At 45.2% G+C, this 19,466-nt stretch overlaps 1 protein-coding gene across 2 annotated transcripts in view; it reads left to right on the forward strand.

Moving 5' to 3' along the window:
* The window catches only part of LOC122946609 (SH2 domain-containing protein 3C-like), a 60,955-nt gene that overhangs the window by 21,772 nt on the left and 19,717 nt on the right, over nucleotides 1-19,466 (forward strand). Inside the window, exons 1-2 of one of the 2 annotated variants that reach the window (XM_044306347.1) lie at nucleotides 13,841-13,957; nucleotides 17,218-17,257. In XM_044306347.1, coding sequence (XP_044162282.1) covers nucleotides 13,896-13,957; nucleotides 17,218-17,257 — 102 coding nt within the window. In that variant the 5' untranslated portion in view covers nucleotides 13,841-13,895. Of the gene's footprint in view, nucleotides 1-13,840; nucleotides 13,958-17,217; nucleotides 17,258-19,466 lie in introns of those variants that run through there. The other variant, XM_044306346.1, reaches the window with a different exon arrangement.

Below are 19,466 nucleotides of genomic sequence, written 5' to 3' on the forward strand. Positions count from 1 at the left end.
TCTTCTTAGTATGGAGAGGGGATGACGCTGATGCCAGACTACTCGTGCAGTGGCTTATGTCCTTCAGAACAAAAAGATTGGGCAGTTGAAATCCAACATGCCCGATCCTTATCTCCCGCCGAATCTACCATCAGGAGACAGTTGGGAGGACCCCCATAGACATTAAACAGTTGGCCAGTCCTGCTGAAACTGGATGGATGATTTATAGCAGCCTCTCACCGGGTTCTGGGTGGGGTGCACCCTAGGAAGACAAAACCACAGAGCTGACAGTTGTTTTTGACGACACAGTGATAAAAGCCGAAATATCTGCTCCTCTACACCCCCCCCCCCCATATTACCACATCCTGAGAGCACGCCACGCAGGAACCAGAACTAGGCAAAAGTGTGCACCACCCCTCATCAACACTTGTGTAAGGGACATGCAAGGGGAGGGGTCATTTTAACTATATCTGCTTCTGGGAAAGCTGAGTGGCGGCCAGTATACCTCTCACAGGGGTTAACACCCGACATTCCCGAATTCCCGTATAGCAAATCTACTTAGTTCTGCAGCAGTTTAGGCTGATATACAGGGGTCTCATCTTAAAGAGGACCTCTCACCTCTCCTGACAGGTCTGTTTTAGTAACTACTTGCATCCCCCTGTAAGAACAATTCTGGAACATCTATTCTTATGACTTTGTGTTGTGACATTCCTCTATTATTCCTACTGAAATCTATGAATGAATTGCCAGCAGTTTACAATGATTGTCCAGATGGATGTTACCAGTTGGGAAGGGGGGTGGGATGGCCCTGCAGAGTCTGACACTGGTAGAACTGATTGGATAGTGTCACACTGTGCAGGGACACACCCTCAACTGGTAACACCCATCTGGACCTCCACTGCAAACTGTTAGCAATTCATTACTCATTTCTAGCAGGAATAATAGAGGAATGGCTAAATAGATGCTCCAGAATTGTTATTTCATGCGGAGTACAAGCTGTTACTAAAACAGACATGTTAGCAGAGGCGACGGGTCCTCTTTAAATATCCGTGAAATTCCATGTCGGCACTGGACGAGCTCCAGGATGCAAAGAATGTTCCTCGTCCTGCATGTTTCTATGGTGTGTGAACTGTCTCCTGTGGATTCTGGTGTAATATGGTTCTCATGTCCAGTGCTTTATAAAGGGGCCTAAGTGGCCTTGACCTACACATTGCACAGTGGTCTCCATGACATTAGGGGAGATGTGACACAGTAACCTGCTGCCTCAGCATCTCAGTAATGTGGGCTGGAAAGTCACAAGCCGTAGGTGTGAGACCTTCACATTCAAAACCATTATAACAGGGGTTTACAATTTCTACCCTTTTATCCGCCATCTTGGTTTTGGCCTGTTCATCCAAATGCCACGGATGGAAGGGAGATCACTTACTGTGCAAATGCGGCAGAATCACGGCGGCGATATACGGGTAAGTACTGTAATTTTTATTTCACATATGCCCACATATGTTAGAGAAAAGTCTTGCAAACGTGGCGAAGCCAACAATTATCTTGCGTGTATGGTGGTCCCCCGACTCCCCACGTCAGTTTCCGGGGGGGATAGAAAGACCAGGCATGTTGGATTTCAACATGCCCAATCCTTCCTTCTTTTAGGAGACAAGCTGCTGCCAAAGGAGTCTGGTAGCAGCTTATCCCCCTTCCTATAAAACACATGCTTGGCCGTGTCAGGCATTCATGTGTATGGGGGAGTTGGGAATAGCTATCGGCTGGCTGCTGCTGACAGTGATTGGGCCCCAACACAGGAGCAGGGGCATATCCGCTTTGCCATCTACACAATGTGGCATGAAGATCTACCCCGTCCTCTGTATAAAGAAATACTAGATATGACATGATTCAACAAGGGGCAGTATTTTTGTGCAGTGGTAGTTTATCCTAATGCCACTGCCATCCCGTCAGTCGCACATCTCACGTGGCGGATCAGGATTATTGACCCAGGCGTCTGCTATGATTACACTAGGGTGGACATGCCATAGCGCAGTGTGGACAGACACAAAGGAAACGCGTCCTGTGTAACCCAGAGCTCAGAACCAGACTGCAGGTTAGAATAACGGGTGTGTCCTTCTTCAGAAATACTGCCTGTCTTGTTTGTGGGCTGTGTCTGCAGCTCAGCAGCATTCTATTAAAGGCTGCAATACCAGACTGGACCTGTGCACAAAAGTGGAGCTGTTTCAGGAAAAAAAGCAAGTTCAAATCCTGGACAATCCCTTTAAAGGAGGTATCTAGAGATTCTATTTGCAAATATAGTGCATGATACACAGCCTGATACACATCCTGATACACAGCGATACACAGTGATACACAGCCTGATTCACAGTGATACACAGCCTGATTCACAGTGATACACAGCCTGATTCACAGTGATACACAGCCTGATTCACAGTGATACACAGCCTGATGCACAGTCATACACAGCCTGATGCACAGCGATACACAGCCTGATACACAGTCATACACAGCAGGATACACAGTAATACACAGTCATACACAATGATATACAGCCTGATTCACAGTCATACACAGCCTAATTCACAGTCATACACAGCCTGATTCACAGTCATACACAGCCTGATTCACAGCCTGATGCACAGTCATACACAGCCTGATTCACAGCGATACACAGCCTGATACACAGTCATACACAGCCTGATTCACAGCGATACACAGCCTGATACACAGTCATACACAGCAGGATACACAGTAATACACAGTCATACACAATGATATACAGCCTGATTCACAGTCATACACAGCCTTACTCACAGTCATACACAGCATAATACACAGCCTGATTAACAGCCTGATACAGTCATACACAGCCTGATTCACATTCATATACAGCCTGATTCACAGTCAGATACACAGCGATACACAACCTGATACACAGTCGTACACAGCCTGATTCACAGTCATACACAGCCTGATACATAGTAATACACAGTCATACACAACCTGATACACAGTTATACACAGTGATTCACAGCCTGATTCACAGTCATACACATCCTGATACACAGTCATACACAGCCTGATTCACAGCCAGATACACAACCTGATACACAGTCATTCACAGCCTGATTCACAGTGATGCACATCCTGATACACAGTGATACACATCCTTATAAAGTCATACACAGCCTGATTCACAGTCATACACAGCCTGATACACAGTCATACACAGCCTAATACACAGTCATACACAACCCAATACACAGGCTGATTCACAGTGATACACAGCCTAATTCACAGTCATACACAGCTTGATACACAGCCTGATTCACAGCCAGATACACATCCTGGTACACAGTGATACACATCCTGATACACAGTGATACACATCCTGATACACAGTGATACACATCCTGATACACAGTCATACACAGCCTGATACATAATGATACACAGTCATACACAGCCTGATACACAGTCATACACAGCCTAATTCACAGCCAGATATAAAACCTGATACACAGCCTGATTCACAGTGATACGCAGCCTGATACAAAGTTATACACAGTCATACGCAGCCTGATACAAAGTGATACACAGTCATACACAGCCTGATACATAGTGGTACACAGTCATACATAGCCTGATTTACAGCCAGATATACAACCTGACACACAGTCATACACAGCCTCGTACACACGATACACAGCCTGATACACAGTCATACACAGCCTGACACACAGTCATACACAGCCTGACACACAGTCATACACAGCCTGACACACAGTCATACACAGCCTGACACACAGTCATACACAGCCTGACACACAGTCATACACAGCCTGATTCACAGCCAGATACACAACCTGATACACAGTCATTCACAGCCTGATTCATAGTGATACACATCCTGATACACAGTGATACACATCCTTATAAAGTCCTATACAGCCTGATTCACAGTCATACACAGCCTGATACACAGCCTAATACACAGTCATACACAACCCAATACACAGGCTGATTCACAGTCATACACAGCTTGATACACAGTCATACACAGCCTGATTCACAGCCAGATACACATCCTGATACACAGTGATACAGATCCCGATACACAGTCATACACAGCCTGATACATAATGATACACAGTCATACACAGCCTGATACACAGTCATACACAGCTTGATTTACAATCATACACAGCCTAATTCACAGCCAGATATAAAACCTGATACACAGCCTGATTCACAGTGATACACAGCCTGATACAAAGTGACACACAGTCATACACAGCCTGATACAAAGTGATACACAGTCATACACAGCCTGATACATAGTGATACACAGCCTGATACACAGTCATACACAGCCTAATTTACAGCCAGATATACAACCTGACACACAGTCATACACAGCCTGATACACGCGATACACAGCCTGATACACAGTCATACATAGCCTGACACACAGTCATACACAGCCTGACACACAGTCATACACAGCCTGATTCACAGTCATACACAACCTGATACAAAGCCATACATAGCCTGATTCACAGTCATACACAGCCTAATTCACAGTCATACACAGCCTGATTCACAGTCATACACAGTGATACACAGCCTAATTTACAGTCATACACAGCCTAATTCACAGTCATACACAGCCTAATTCACAGTCATACACACCCTAATTCACAGTCATACACAGCCTAATTCACAGTCATACACAGCCTGATACACAGTCATACACAGCCTGATTCACAGTGATACATAGCCTGATGCACAGTCAAACAGTCTGATACATGTGATACACAGCCTGATACACAGTCATACACATCCTGATACACAGCCTGATTCACAGTGATACACATCCTGATACACAGTGATACACAGCCTGACACACAGTCATACACAGCCTGACACACAGTCATTCACAGCCTGATACACAGCCTGATAGTCATACACAGCCTGATACACAGTCATACACAGCCTGATTTACAGCCAGATATACAACCTGACACACAGTCATACACAGCCTCGTACACGCGATACACAGTCATACACAGCCTGACACACAGTCATACACAGCCTGACACACAGTCATACACAGCCTGACACACAGTCATACACAGCCTGACACACAGTCATACACAGCCTGACACACAGTCATACACAGCCTGATTCACAGCCAGATACACAACCTGATACACAGTCATTCACAGCCTGATTCATAGTGATACACATCCTGATACACAGTGATACACATCCTTATAAAGTCCTATACAGCCTGATTCACAGTCATACACAGCCTGATACACAGTCATACACAGCCTAATACACAGTCATACACAACCCAATACACAGGCTGATTCACAGTGATACACAGCTTGATACACAGTCATACACAGCCTGATTCACAGCCAGATACACATCCTGATACACAGTGATACAGATCCCGATACACAGCCTGATACATAATGATACACAGTCATACACAGCCTGATACACAGTCATACACAGCTTGATTTACAATCATACACAGCCTAATTCACAGCCAGATATAAAACCTGATTCACAGTGATACACAGCCTGATACAAAGTGATACACAGTCATACACAGCCTGATACAAAGTGATACACAGTCATACACAGCCTGATACATAGTGATACACAGTCATACACAGCCTAATTTACAGCCAGATATACAACCTGACACACAGTCATACACAGCCTGACACACAGTCATACACAGCCTGACACACAGTCATACACAGCCTGACACACAGTCATACACAGCCTGACACACAGTCATACACAGCCTGACACACAGTCATACACAGCCTGACACACAGTCATACACAGCCTGACACACAGTCATACACAGCCTGACACACAGTCATACACAGCCTGACACACAGTCATACACAGCCTGACACACAGTCATACACAGCCTGACACACAGTCATACACAGCCTGACACACAGTCATACACAGCCTGACACACAGTCATACACAGCCTGATTCACAGCCAGATACACAACCTGATACACAGTCATTCACAGCCTGATTCATAGTGATACACATCCTGATACACAGTGATACACATCCTTATAAAGTCCTATACAGCCTGATTCACAGTCATACACAGCCTGATACACAGCCTAATACACAGTCATACACAACCCAATACACAGGCTGATTCACAGTCATACACAGCTTGATACACAGTCATACACAGCCTGATTCACAGCCAGATACACATCCTGATACACAGTGATACAGATCCCGATACACAGTCATACACAGCCTGATACATAATGATACACAGTCATACACAGCCTGATACACAGTCATACACAGCTTGATTTACAATCATACACAGCCTAATTCACAGCCAGATATAAAACCTGATACACAGCCTGATTCACAGTGATACACAGCCTGATACAAAGTGACACACAGTCATACACAGCCTGATACAAAGTGATACACAGTCATACACAGCCTGATACATAGTGATACACAGTCATGCACAGCCTGATACACAGTCATACACAGCCTAATTTACAGCCAGATATACAACCTGACACACAGTCATACACAGCCTGACACACAGTCATACACAGCCTGACACACAGTCATACACAGCCTGACACACAGTCATACACAGCCTGACACACAGTCATACACAGCCTGACACACAGTCATACACAGCCTGACACACAGTCATACACAGCCTGACACACAGTCATACACAGCCTGACACACAGTCATACACAGCCTGACACACAGTCATACACAGCCTGACACACAGTCATACACAGCCTGACACACAGTCATACACAGCCTGACACACAGTCATACACAGCCTGACACACAGTCATACACAGCCTGATTCACAGCCAGATACACAACCTGATACACAGTCATTCACAGCCTGATTCATAGTGATACACATCCTGATACACAGTGATACACATCCTTATAAAGTCCTATACAGCCTGATTCACAGTCATACACAGCCTGATACACAGCCTAATACACAGTCATACACAACCCAATACACAGGCTGATTCACAGTCATACACAGCTTGATACACAGTCATACACAGCCTGATTCACAGCCAGATACACATCCTGATACACAGTGATACAGATCCCGATACACAGTCATACACAGCCTGATACATAATGATACACAGTCATACACAGCCTGATACACAGTCATACACAGCTTGATTTACAATCATACACAGCCTAATTCACAGCCAGATATAAAACCTGATACACAGCCTGATTCACAGTGATACACAGCCTGATACAAAGTGACACACAGTCATACACAGCCTGATACAAAGTGATACACAGTCATACACAGCCTGATACATAGTGATACACAGTCATGCACAGCCTGATACACAGTCATACACAGCCTAATTTACAGCCAGATATACAACCTGACACACAGTCATACACAGCCTGATACACGCGATACACAGCCTGATACACAGTCATACATAGCCTGACACACAGTCATACACAGCCTGATTCACAGTCATACACAACCTGATACAAAGCCAGATACACAACCTGATACACAGTCATTCACAGCCTGATTCATAGTGATACACATCCTGATACACAGTGATACACATCCTTATAAAGTCCTATACAGCCTGATTCACAGTCATACACAGCCTGATACACAGCCTAATACACAGTCATACACAACCCAATACACAGGCTGATTCACAGTCATACACAGCTTGATACACAGTCATACACAGCCTGATTCACAGCCAGATACACATCCTGATACACAGTGATACAGATCCCGATACACAGTCATACACAGCCTGATACATAATGATACACAGTCATACACAGCCTGATACACAGTCATACACAGCTTGATTTACAATCATACACAGCCTAATTCACAGCCAGATATAAAACCTGATACACAGCCTGATTCACAGTGATACACAGCCTGATACAAAGTGACACACAGTCATACACAGCCTGATACAAAGTGATACACAGTCATACACAGCCTGATACATAGTGATACACAGCCTGATACACAGTCATACACAGCCTAATTTACAGCCAGATATACAACCTGACACACAGTCATACACAGCCTGATACACGCGATACACAGCCTGATACACAGTCATACATAGCCTGACACACAGTCATACACAGCCTGATTCACAGTCATACACAACCTGATACAAAGCCATACATAGCCTGATTCACAGTCATACACAGCCTAATTCACAGTCATACACAGCCTGATTCACAGTCATACACAGTGATACACAGCCTAATTTACAGTCATACACAGCCTAATTCACAGTCATACACAGCCTAATTCACAGTCATACACAGCCTAATTCACAGTCATACACAGTCATACACAGCCTGATTCACAGTGATACATAGCCTGATGCACAGTCAAACAGTCTGATACATGTGATACACAGCCTGATACACAGTCATACACATCCTGATACACAGCCTGATTCACAGTGATACACATCCTGATACACAGTGATACACAGCCTGACACACAGTCATACACAGCCTGATACACAGTCATACACAACCCGATACACAGTCATTCACAGCCTGATACACAGCCTGATACAGTCATACACAGCCTGATACACAGTCATACACAGCCTGATTTACAGCCAGATATACAACCTGACACACAGTCATACACAGCCTCGTACACGCGATACACAGCCTGATACACAGTCATACACAGCCTGACACACAGTCATACACAGCCTGACACACAGTCATACACAGCCTGACACACAGTCATACACAGCCTGACACACAGTCATACACAGCCTGACACACAGTCATACACAGCCTGACACACAGTCATACACAGCCTGATTCACAGCCAGATACACAACCTGATACACAGTCATTCACAGCCTGATTCATAGTGATACACATCCTGATACACAGTGATACACATCCTTATAAAGTCCTATACAGCCTGATTCACAGTCATACACAGCCTGATACACAGTCATACACAGCCTAATACACAGTCATACACAACCCAATACACAGGCTGATTCACAGTGATACACAGCTTGATACACAGTCATACACAGCCTGATTCACAGCCAGATACACATCCTGATACACAGTGATACAGATCCCGATACACAGTCATACACAGCCTGATACATAATGATACACAGTCATACACAGCCTGATACACAGTCATACACAGCTTGATTTACAATCATACACAGCCTAATTCACAGCCAGATATAAAACCTGATACACAGCCTGATTCACAGTGATACACAGCCTGATACAAAGTGATACACAGTCATACACAGCCTGATACAAAGTGATACACAGTCATACACAGCCTGATACATAGTGATACACAGCCTGATACACAGTCATACACAGCCTAATTTACAGCCAGATATACAACCTGACACACAGTCATACACAGCCTGATACATAATGATACACAGTCATACACAGCCTGATACACAGTCATACACAGCTTGATTTACAAACATACACAGCCTAATTCACAGCCAGATATAAAACCTGATACACAGCCTGATTCACAGTGATACACAGCCTGATACAAAGTGATACACAGTCATACACAGCCTGATACAAAGTGATACACAGTCATACACAGCCTGATACATAGTGATACACAGCCTGATACACAGTCATACACAGCCTAATTTACAGCCAGATATACAACCTGACACACAGTCATACACAGCCTGATACACGCGATACACAGCCTGACACACAGTCATACATAGCCTGACACACAGTCATACACAGCCTGATTCACAGTCATACACAACCTGATACAAAGCCATACATAGCCTGATTCACAGTCATACACAGCCTAATTCAAAGTCATACACAGCCTGATTCACAGTGATACACAGCCTAATTTACAGTCATACACAGCCTAATTCACAGTCATACACAGCCTAATTCACAGTCATACACAGCCTGATACACAGTCATACACAGCCTGATTCACAGTGATACATAGCCTGATGCACAGTCAAACAGTCTGATACATGTGATACACAGCCTGATACACAGTCATACACATCCTGATTCACAGTGATACACATCCTGATACACAGTGATACACAGCCTAACACAGTCATACACAGCCTGATACACAGTCATACACAACCCGATACACAGTCATTCACAGCCTGATACAGTCATACACAGCCTGATTCACAGTCATACACATCCTGATACATAGTGATACACAGTCATACACAGCCTGCTACACAGTCATACACAACCTGATACACAGTCATACACAGCCTGATTCACAGTCATACACAGCCTGATACACAGTCATACACAGCCTGATTCACAGTCATACACAGCCTGATTCACAGTCATACACAGCCTGATACACAGTGATACACAGCCTAATTCACAGTCTTACACAGCCTGATACACAGTCATACACAGCCTGATTCAAAGCCAGATACACAACCTGATACACAGCCTGATTCCCAGTGATACACAGCCTGATTCCCAGTGATACACAGCCTGATTCCCAGTGATACACAGCCTGATACACAGTCATACACAGCCTGATACACAGTCATACACAGCCTGATACACAGTCATACACAACCCGATACACAGTCATTTACAGCCTGATACAGTCATACACAGCCTGATTCACAGTCATACACAGCCTGATACATAGTGATACACAGTCATACACAGCCTGATACACAGTCATACACAGCCTGATTCACAGTCATACACAGCCTGATACATAGTGATACAGTCATACACAGCCTGATTCACAGTCATACATTGCTTGATTTACAGTCATACACAGCCAGATATACAACCTGATAAACAGTCATACACAGCCTGATTCACAGTGATACACAGCCTGATACATAGTGATACACAGTCATACACAGCCTGATACATAGTCATACACAGCCTGATACATAGTCATACACAGCCTGATACACAGTCATACACAGCCTGATTCACAGCCAGATATACAACCTGATACACAGTCATACACAGCCTGATTCACAGTGATACACAGTCAAACAGTCTGATACATGTGATACACAGCCAGGTACACAGCCTGACACACAGTCATACACATCCTGATACACAGTCATACACATCCTGATACACAGTCATACACATCCTGATACACAGTCATACACATCCTGATACACAGTCATACACGGCCTGATTCACAGTGATACACAGCCTGATACAAAGTGATACACAATCTGATACATAGTGATACACAACTTGTACAAAAAAAGAGCAAGGATTTAACAAGGTAAAAAAATCTCATTTTATTCAATATAAATCACATGATCATTACAGGTGAGACTCAAAAGGGACAGAACATGGAGACTGGGCCACAATAGGGCTCTACAGTGTGGAGAATCACAATGGGGGATAATGTGACCATATACAGCAGGTAACAGACAATTGACAGAAGCTGTGAATATTGGAGTAGTTGCGGGTGCAATTGCTGTTCCCTAGTATTGAACAACTACCTAACTCTTATTCACAGCGTCCAAACAATGGATGCTGTAGGGCATGGATGTCAAACTCATGGCCCTCCAGATGTTGCAAAACGACAACTCCCATCATTCCCTGCTGTAGTATGCCCAGGCATGATGGGAGTTGTAGTTTTGCAACAGCTGGAGGGCCACGAGTTTGACATCCCTGCTGTAGGGTATACTAGGACAGTGCAATACTACTCATAAAGATGGCATATGACAATAACTGCAAGCCACTAGTCCCACCCTAATCCAGATACCATGTTACCTTCCCATGTTGCTGCTGAAAAATGGTTCCCCCACTGCTTCAACCTCGACACATGTTTCGCCACGTAGGCTTCGTCAGGAGGTTCTTTGCTCTTTTTTTGTACAAGTTGTAGTAGGTTTTAGTAGGTTGGGGAGTGAGGTTCGGTTTTTGGGTTATTGTAGGCTCTAACATAGTGATACACAGTCATAAACAGCCTGATTACAGCCAGATATACAACCTGATACACAGTCATACACAGCCTGATTCACAGTGATACAAAGCCTGATACACAGTCAAACAGTCTGATACATGTGATACACAGTCATACACAGCCTGATACACAGACTGATTTACAGCCAGATATACAACCTGATACAGTCATACACAGCCTGATTCACAGTCAAACAGTCTGATACACAGCCAGATACACAGTCATACACAGCCTGACACACAGTCATACACAGCCTGACACACAGTCATACACAGCCTGACACACAGTCATACACAGCCTGACACACAGTCATATACAGCCTGACACACAGTCATACACATCCTGATACAGTCATACACAGCCTGATTTACAGTCATACACAACCTGATACACAGTCATACATAGCCTGATTCACAGTCATACACAGACTGATTCACAGCCAGATTCACAGTCATACACAGCGATACACTGCCTGATACACAGTGAAACAGTCATACACAGTGATACACAGCCTGATACACAGTGTAACACAGCCTTATACACAGTCTGATACACATCCTGATACACAGTGATACACTGTCATACACAGCCTGATATACAATGATACACAGCTTGATACAGAGTGATACACAGTCATGCACAGCCTAATACAGTCATACACAGCCTGATACACAGTCATGCACAACCTGAAACAAAGCATGATACATTCATACACAGCCCAATACATTCATACACAGCCTGTTATATTCATACACAGCCTGATACATTCACACACAGCCTGTTATATTCATACACAGCCTGATACATTCATACACAGCCTGATACATTCATATACAGCCAGATACACAGCCTAATACACCGTCATACACAGCCAGATATACAGTGATACACATTGATACACAGCCCAATACACCGTCATACACAGCCTGATACATTGATACACAGCCTGATACATTGATACACAGCCTGATACATTCATAAACAGCCTGATACAGTCGTACACACCTGGTACAAGGTCTGCTACACAACATGATCCACAACCTGATTCTGCTGCTTGAAAAACAGCCCAGAGTCTCAGCAGTCATTGAGATATCTAGCCATATTGAGCCATCGCATGCTGTCCGTACACACGGCTTCCAATACTTTCCTATAAAATAAAAAAATTTAAAAATAGGGAATTTCAAACTCCCAGGAATGCTAGCAGAACACCGATTACACCTATATTATGTCAGTGCAATGCTCACAGTGGTGTTCATGGTGCCTGGATTCGGGGTGTAATGCTCCCACCCAGGGTTATAATAGGATAACCCTGTAATATTATATGTTAGGGAATTGTCCTTTGTGCAATTTCCTACAGTCACCAAACCCAAGGCACTCAGACTTTCACATAGTTTCCCATTTCCTCATCCATCTTGCCATGCCTCCATCGACACTACAATAGACAGAAGCGTAGGATTTGTGACTCTGCATTAAGTCGCCTCCAGAGCTGCGCACCAGGCAGTTAGAGATGTTTATTTCCAAAACTGTGAGGTTTGTCCGGGTCTATCGTCGCCTGATCTCCGACCTGAATCATCTTCTTTCAAAATTTGAATCTCACCTCTGGGGACTGTTTTTTTCCTGTCTATGTGCATTTGGGGAGGAGGCCCTGGTGATGCCCTGAGCATGCTGATGACCTGGAATTCCTTCAGTTGCCAGAATGTAGAGGAGCCTTCCCCCTTGTTCAGCTGTACATTCCATACAGGGCAGCGGAGGGAGGGACGAGCCAAGGAGGAGGGAGGCTGGAGGGGTCCAGAACTCACTTTCCCAAGTTCGCAAACAGTCGTTGGATGCTCAGGAGCTGACAACTCATCCCTCTGAGATGAATTTGGATTTCAGAGCCATGACAGAAGTGGGGAGAAGATGTTACCCCATGGGCTACTGGTAAGCAATCTGGTATGGTGAGGAGAACGTTGTATACTCCCATAGATCCGATATACGTCTACGAGATCGAGACGGACCATGAGATGTAGCAGAGCTGACCTCCAGATGTAGATTGTGTCCCATATAACGAGCTCAGCTCTGCTACATCTTTACTGTAGCGTGAAGAACATCTCACCGGAGAACTGATCTCATACAGGAAAGTGACTTTGTGAGGTTATCTTATGGGATTATTTTGTCATTTGTATGCTTCTCTTCTACCAAGGTGTCAATCCTTTAGATACGGATGACATGGGTGAAAAATCGCCATGATTGGTTGACCTGCGCTGACCATGGATAGCTGGTCATTCATGGTCAATGGCCAACACACCCAACCAGATTTTGGTCACTGAAGTTGGTTGATGGCTCCACATATATAGTTTATACTGTAGTGTCAGTCTCATTGTCCATCAGCCCAAGGACAACCACCGAAGTACAAAGGCCAGGTATCCGCTGGGAGTTGGATTCCCATCGTTGACAGGCTTTATCCTATTTTTTAGGGATTCAGGGCATTGCTTTGCACACCTGCCAGAAAGAAACGGTATAGCGGACCTACCCCCTTGTCATTGACACAATGCCTACGATAGCTACCCTCACAGCTCGCACCTCCGTTCTCTGGGATTCCCTCTTTCCCACGAACATACTTATCTCGCCCAGATCATCTGGTTCCAATTAAAATTCTAGTTATTTATAGGGAGGTCGCAAACCCCCTGACAGAGCGGTGATCTCATTCTGCCCCCCCGCCCCCCCCCCCCCCCCCCCCAGGCCGTGTTGTCTGGGCTTTGTGTGTAATGGGATTTACTGTGTCAGCAGAGTACTGTTCCCAGTACAGACAATACAAGTCTGAAGACTTGGGAACCCGGGAGTTTAAAGGGGCTCTCTGCATACCGCTATATGGTGTCTCCATATGGCACAATCCTTATCTGGAAGCAATGCTGCATGTTCTCCTTATACCACCGTATGGACCTGGTCCTACTTGTGCGGTAGGTAGAACCTGGAGGCGGTAATCTGATTACCTACTACTGTACCCTGATACAACTTACCTGCCAGGTAGATCACTCTAGGTCCAAATTTAAAGGGGATATTGGACTATTGTCTGCAGTAATACTACAGATAAGGAGTCCCGATCTCAATTTTTTTGACCCCTCTTCCCCCCGCCATCAGCTCTGAAATGTCCGGACAACTGTACTGACATAATGGAGAGGACTCCTGTGTGTACGCAAAGGAGTCCTGACTATGCGTTTAAGGCCTCATACACACGACCGTGGTTTGTTTTGCGGTCCACAAATCGCAGATCCGCAAAACATGGATGGTGTCCGCGCGCATTCCACAACTTGTCTTCAATATAAATGCCTATTCCTGCCCGCAAAGCGCGGACAAGAATAAGACAGGTTATATTTTTTTAGCGGGGCCACGGAACAGAGCAACGGATGCGGACAGCACACAGAGTGCTACCCGCATCTTTTGCGGCCCCATTGAAGTGAATGGGTCCGCATCCGAGCCGCTAAAACGGCGGCTCGGATGCGGACCAAAACAACGGCCGTGTGCATGAGGCCTAAGCATTGCTTTGGGAACTGACAGCCGGGGGCAGTAGTAAAATAAAAACTAGCGATCTGGACTCCATGTTTTACTGCAGATAATAGTCCATGAGCCTGGTGACAGGTTCCCTTTAGTGGTCTGTAGTAGGAAATTGTATAGACTCCAATACAAGACCACCCAAAAAAGTTATGCATAGAGGAGGACTGTCCTTGGTTTGTTCCCGGACTTCCCCTTTAACATGCATGCTCAGCCAAAGCCAGACACTGTTAATACAAAGGATCGGGCATGTAAAATCCAATATGCCCCACTCTTGACGTCTGCCATAGGCAAGCCCTCATACACATCAGGCTGTACCCATATTGGCGGAGGAATATTTTCCAACATGTAAACAAATATATATATTTTTGCATCGCCCTTTTATCGTAAAAAGAGAGAATATTAGACTGCGATGCACCCTTGTTGGTGAACTGACCATGGACATCAGCCTAAGGGGTCGCCCCCAAAGTAAGCTGATCATTGGGTGTCCCGCTGCTGGGACTCCCAGGGATCATCTGTGTCCTGAGGGGGGGGGGGGAGCGGCCGGGGGCAAGAAAGTGTTTAATCTCCTTGCAGCACCCCTACAGGGGAAATAATGTATTACAAATTTCTTATTGATGGGCTGTTGGTGTAATACACGGACGTACTGAGGCCTCCCGAGCATGAACGGAGTACCCCTTTATGCACCCAGAATTCCCTATAAGTTTTTTTTTTTTTTTTTTTTTCCTAAACCAGACACCCCCTTTAAGATCTACGGAAAACCTATGTGCATAATGCGTATGCTGTTAGTGCAGGTTCTCCTTTAAATACAGGTTTACCTACGATATAACGTATAATCCATTACTGGTTTAGTCACAGCCAGTAATAGCCTAGCCCAGAGCTGCATTCACAGTACAGCTGGCTTCAGAGCAGAAATCTTTTGCCATTTTTTTTTTTTCTTTTGGTGATTTGCAATCTGGTAATTGTCCTCTTTATGTAGTGAAAAATGTAATTTGGCCATAGACATATATCTATTTGCCAGGACCCCCCTAGGCTCGGCATGTTATAAGACCCCCGTTGAACCCCCATATACCGCTTGATGCTTGTTCATAGGTACGACATGTGGATATATATATACTCTGTGCACGCAGCCGTCATCGTGACTCAGGTAATAAGCCTGTGTAAGTTATTATTTTCCCCCTCTTGACATTAGAGGATGCAGGGACATCAGGGAGGAAGCCTTCCATTGTCCACATTCATGGATGAAGCATGGTGTTTCCTGCCCATCGCCTCCATCCAGGAGGAGTCACACCCTGCCTCTTGACCCTTTAGTGATTCACCCCGGCCCGGAAACCTGACTGAGAACAGAACATCCTCTGCCCTCCTAGCCGAATGGGTCCGCAGGGAGATCCAGAAATGGAAGAGCGCGTAGAGCGACAAAAAAGCAAAATGGCCGATTTCCTGCGGGGGAATCACACGTTGGTTATTATCTCACGTGCAGCCCAAGGATTTCATGATAGGGTTGAAAGTGATCATGAAACTTTTTATATACTGTATTATTTATTATAAACCAGCTGCAGTACCAGATACGGCCTGTGGTCAAGAGTGGCGCTGTTTCTTAAAAAAAAATGCACTATAATTTTTCCTAATGTTTCTTCTCTCTCTTACAGCACTTGTAATAGTCTGGATGGTGGAAGTGAGTACGTGAAGGTAAGGATCGGTCCGTCTCTTATCACCATATGTTTATCCCGTGTCCGCCACCCGGAGGATTAGCAGCTCCCAGTATACAGTCAAATGATATCAATGCTGCAGACAGCATTATGCGCGTACGGCCTCATGCACACGGCATACGTATTTTGCAGTCCGCAAACCGTGAATCCTCAAAATACGGATTCCTTCCGTGAGCCTCCCGCATTTACCTAATTGAGCAAGAATAGGACATGTTCTATAATTTGCGGAACGGGGAGCATGGATGCAAACAGCACACGGATGAGGCCCTGTAGAAATGAAAGGGTCCTTGTGTGATCTCTGATTAGACCCAAAATACGGTCGCGTGCATGAGGCCTTATACTGTAAAGGGGATGTCCAGGATGTTGCAAAAAATAAAAAGCGCCACCTTTGTCTGCAGGTAGTTTGTGGTATTGCAGCTTAGCCCCATTCTCTTCCATTGAGCTTCAGTTTGCAATACCAGATGCAACCCCAAGGGGTGGCGCTGTTTTAGGACGAAAGCCATGTTTGACCAATCCTGGAGAATCCCTTTAAGTTGGTTCACATATATGTTATATATCGTTATATTTGTTGAAGCTTGGGGTGTACATTGAAATGGGGGGTGCCACAGCAAAGATTACAATGGTGCTGATTAGTGGCATCATATCCCTAACCATTCGGACCAGGAGGACTTGATGCTTCCTTGCCTAAATCTCCTGTCAAGGCCAAACCTACCAAAGTGGGTGAATCTAATGGGGCTCTGCCCCGACAGAAGGATAGGCCAGGGTACAATGAATCTTATCATGGCTGATCCATTGTTCCCCAGGGGCATAAGCCATTGCCAAAGGTGTCTGACAAAGGCTTACTTCCCTCCCTCCATTGAAAACACATGCATGCATGGCCGAGTCGAGCATGTATGTGTACGGGGGAGTCGGGTGAGATACCTGTCACTTGTCCCCTTCTAACAAGTCCCATTGCAATGAAGCCAGGATGCGGGTGGTCTAGCGCCAAATTGTGCTTCCATATGGTGTAGATGCCCCAGTCTGGTATGGTGGGGAGGGAGCGTTGCAGAGGCGTTGTCGGATGCTCATGCACTAGGGTCTAGAGGAAAAAGCTGGCTGAAGGAGACCATCAGATTGTCATGTGCAACCCCAACAAGGATATGACCACGATGGAGGTGAGAAAAGATGTTGTCAGACAGGTCAGAGGGGTCGGTCACAGCTTTGAGTTCAAGGCGAGGGCAAGTCATGGTCAAAAGCCAAGGCTCAAGAAATGTTGGACCCATGCATGTTTAATAGCTATTTTTCCTGAGCTCCCCCCCCCATGCACATGCATGCTCACTCTGGCTGAGTATGCATGTTTCGTCAATGGAGAGAGGGGAGTAAACTGCTGCCAGAAGCTTCTGCTGGAGGCTGAGCTCTCCTGAAAACAAAAAAAACTGTCTGTTGGGGGGAGAGACTGAAGACCCCCGCGTGCATGAGAGTCAGCCGCTGTCACCCTAATATACGCCAGGCGAATTCATCTGTGCGAAATAAAATATTAAAGGAACTCTCGGGGATGCGTTTATATTGTGTAATGCTAAGCGCAGGGTCTGAGTGGGCGGAGCAACGCGTACGTCTTTGATGTTTTTGAATCTGTGTCATGCTCCGCCTCTTCATCTCCTGCACTAGACATAACACAGTGAGGGTAATTTACTAAGACCGTCATTTTTTGGATGGCCTTTTTAGTCCTTTTTACGCAAGCTTTGCTGCCGGAGGATGCGCCTAATTTATGACGTGGTGTGCGTCTTGTCATAAATTAGGTGCATCTTTGGTAGTCTTTGCGCCTGCCGGAAAATCTATGCCGTAGTAGGTTTTATGTCTTTTTCCTGGCGTAACATTAGTAACTTTGCCATAGCAGGAATGACGGCTCTGGCACGCCCCCGCCACTCCCTCCACACTCCTTTGTCTCGAAAGGCGGGTAAAAACCCCAATTGTCACTTGGCGTAAAATTGTCGTTTTTTTGACTTTTTAAATGGCCGTGCGACAATTTTACGCCAAAAATAAGCATAAAAATGTTGGTCAATGACCAACTGGATTGTTTTTAATATTGATGACCTATCCTCAGGATAGGTTATCAGTATCGTATTGATGGGAGTCCAGCACCCAGCAGCACCCTCGTCGATCAGCTGCCTGAGGAGGCTGCGGCACTGGATAGTGGCAGTTCTTGGTAT

The sequence above is a fragment of the Bufo gargarizans genome, chromosome 9 (genome assembly GCF_014858855.1).
Source record: "Bufo gargarizans isolate SCDJY-AF-19 chromosome 9, ASM1485885v1, whole genome shotgun sequence".
Classification (NCBI taxonomy): domain Eukaryota; kingdom Metazoa; phylum Chordata; class Amphibia; order Anura; family Bufonidae; genus Bufo; species Bufo gargarizans.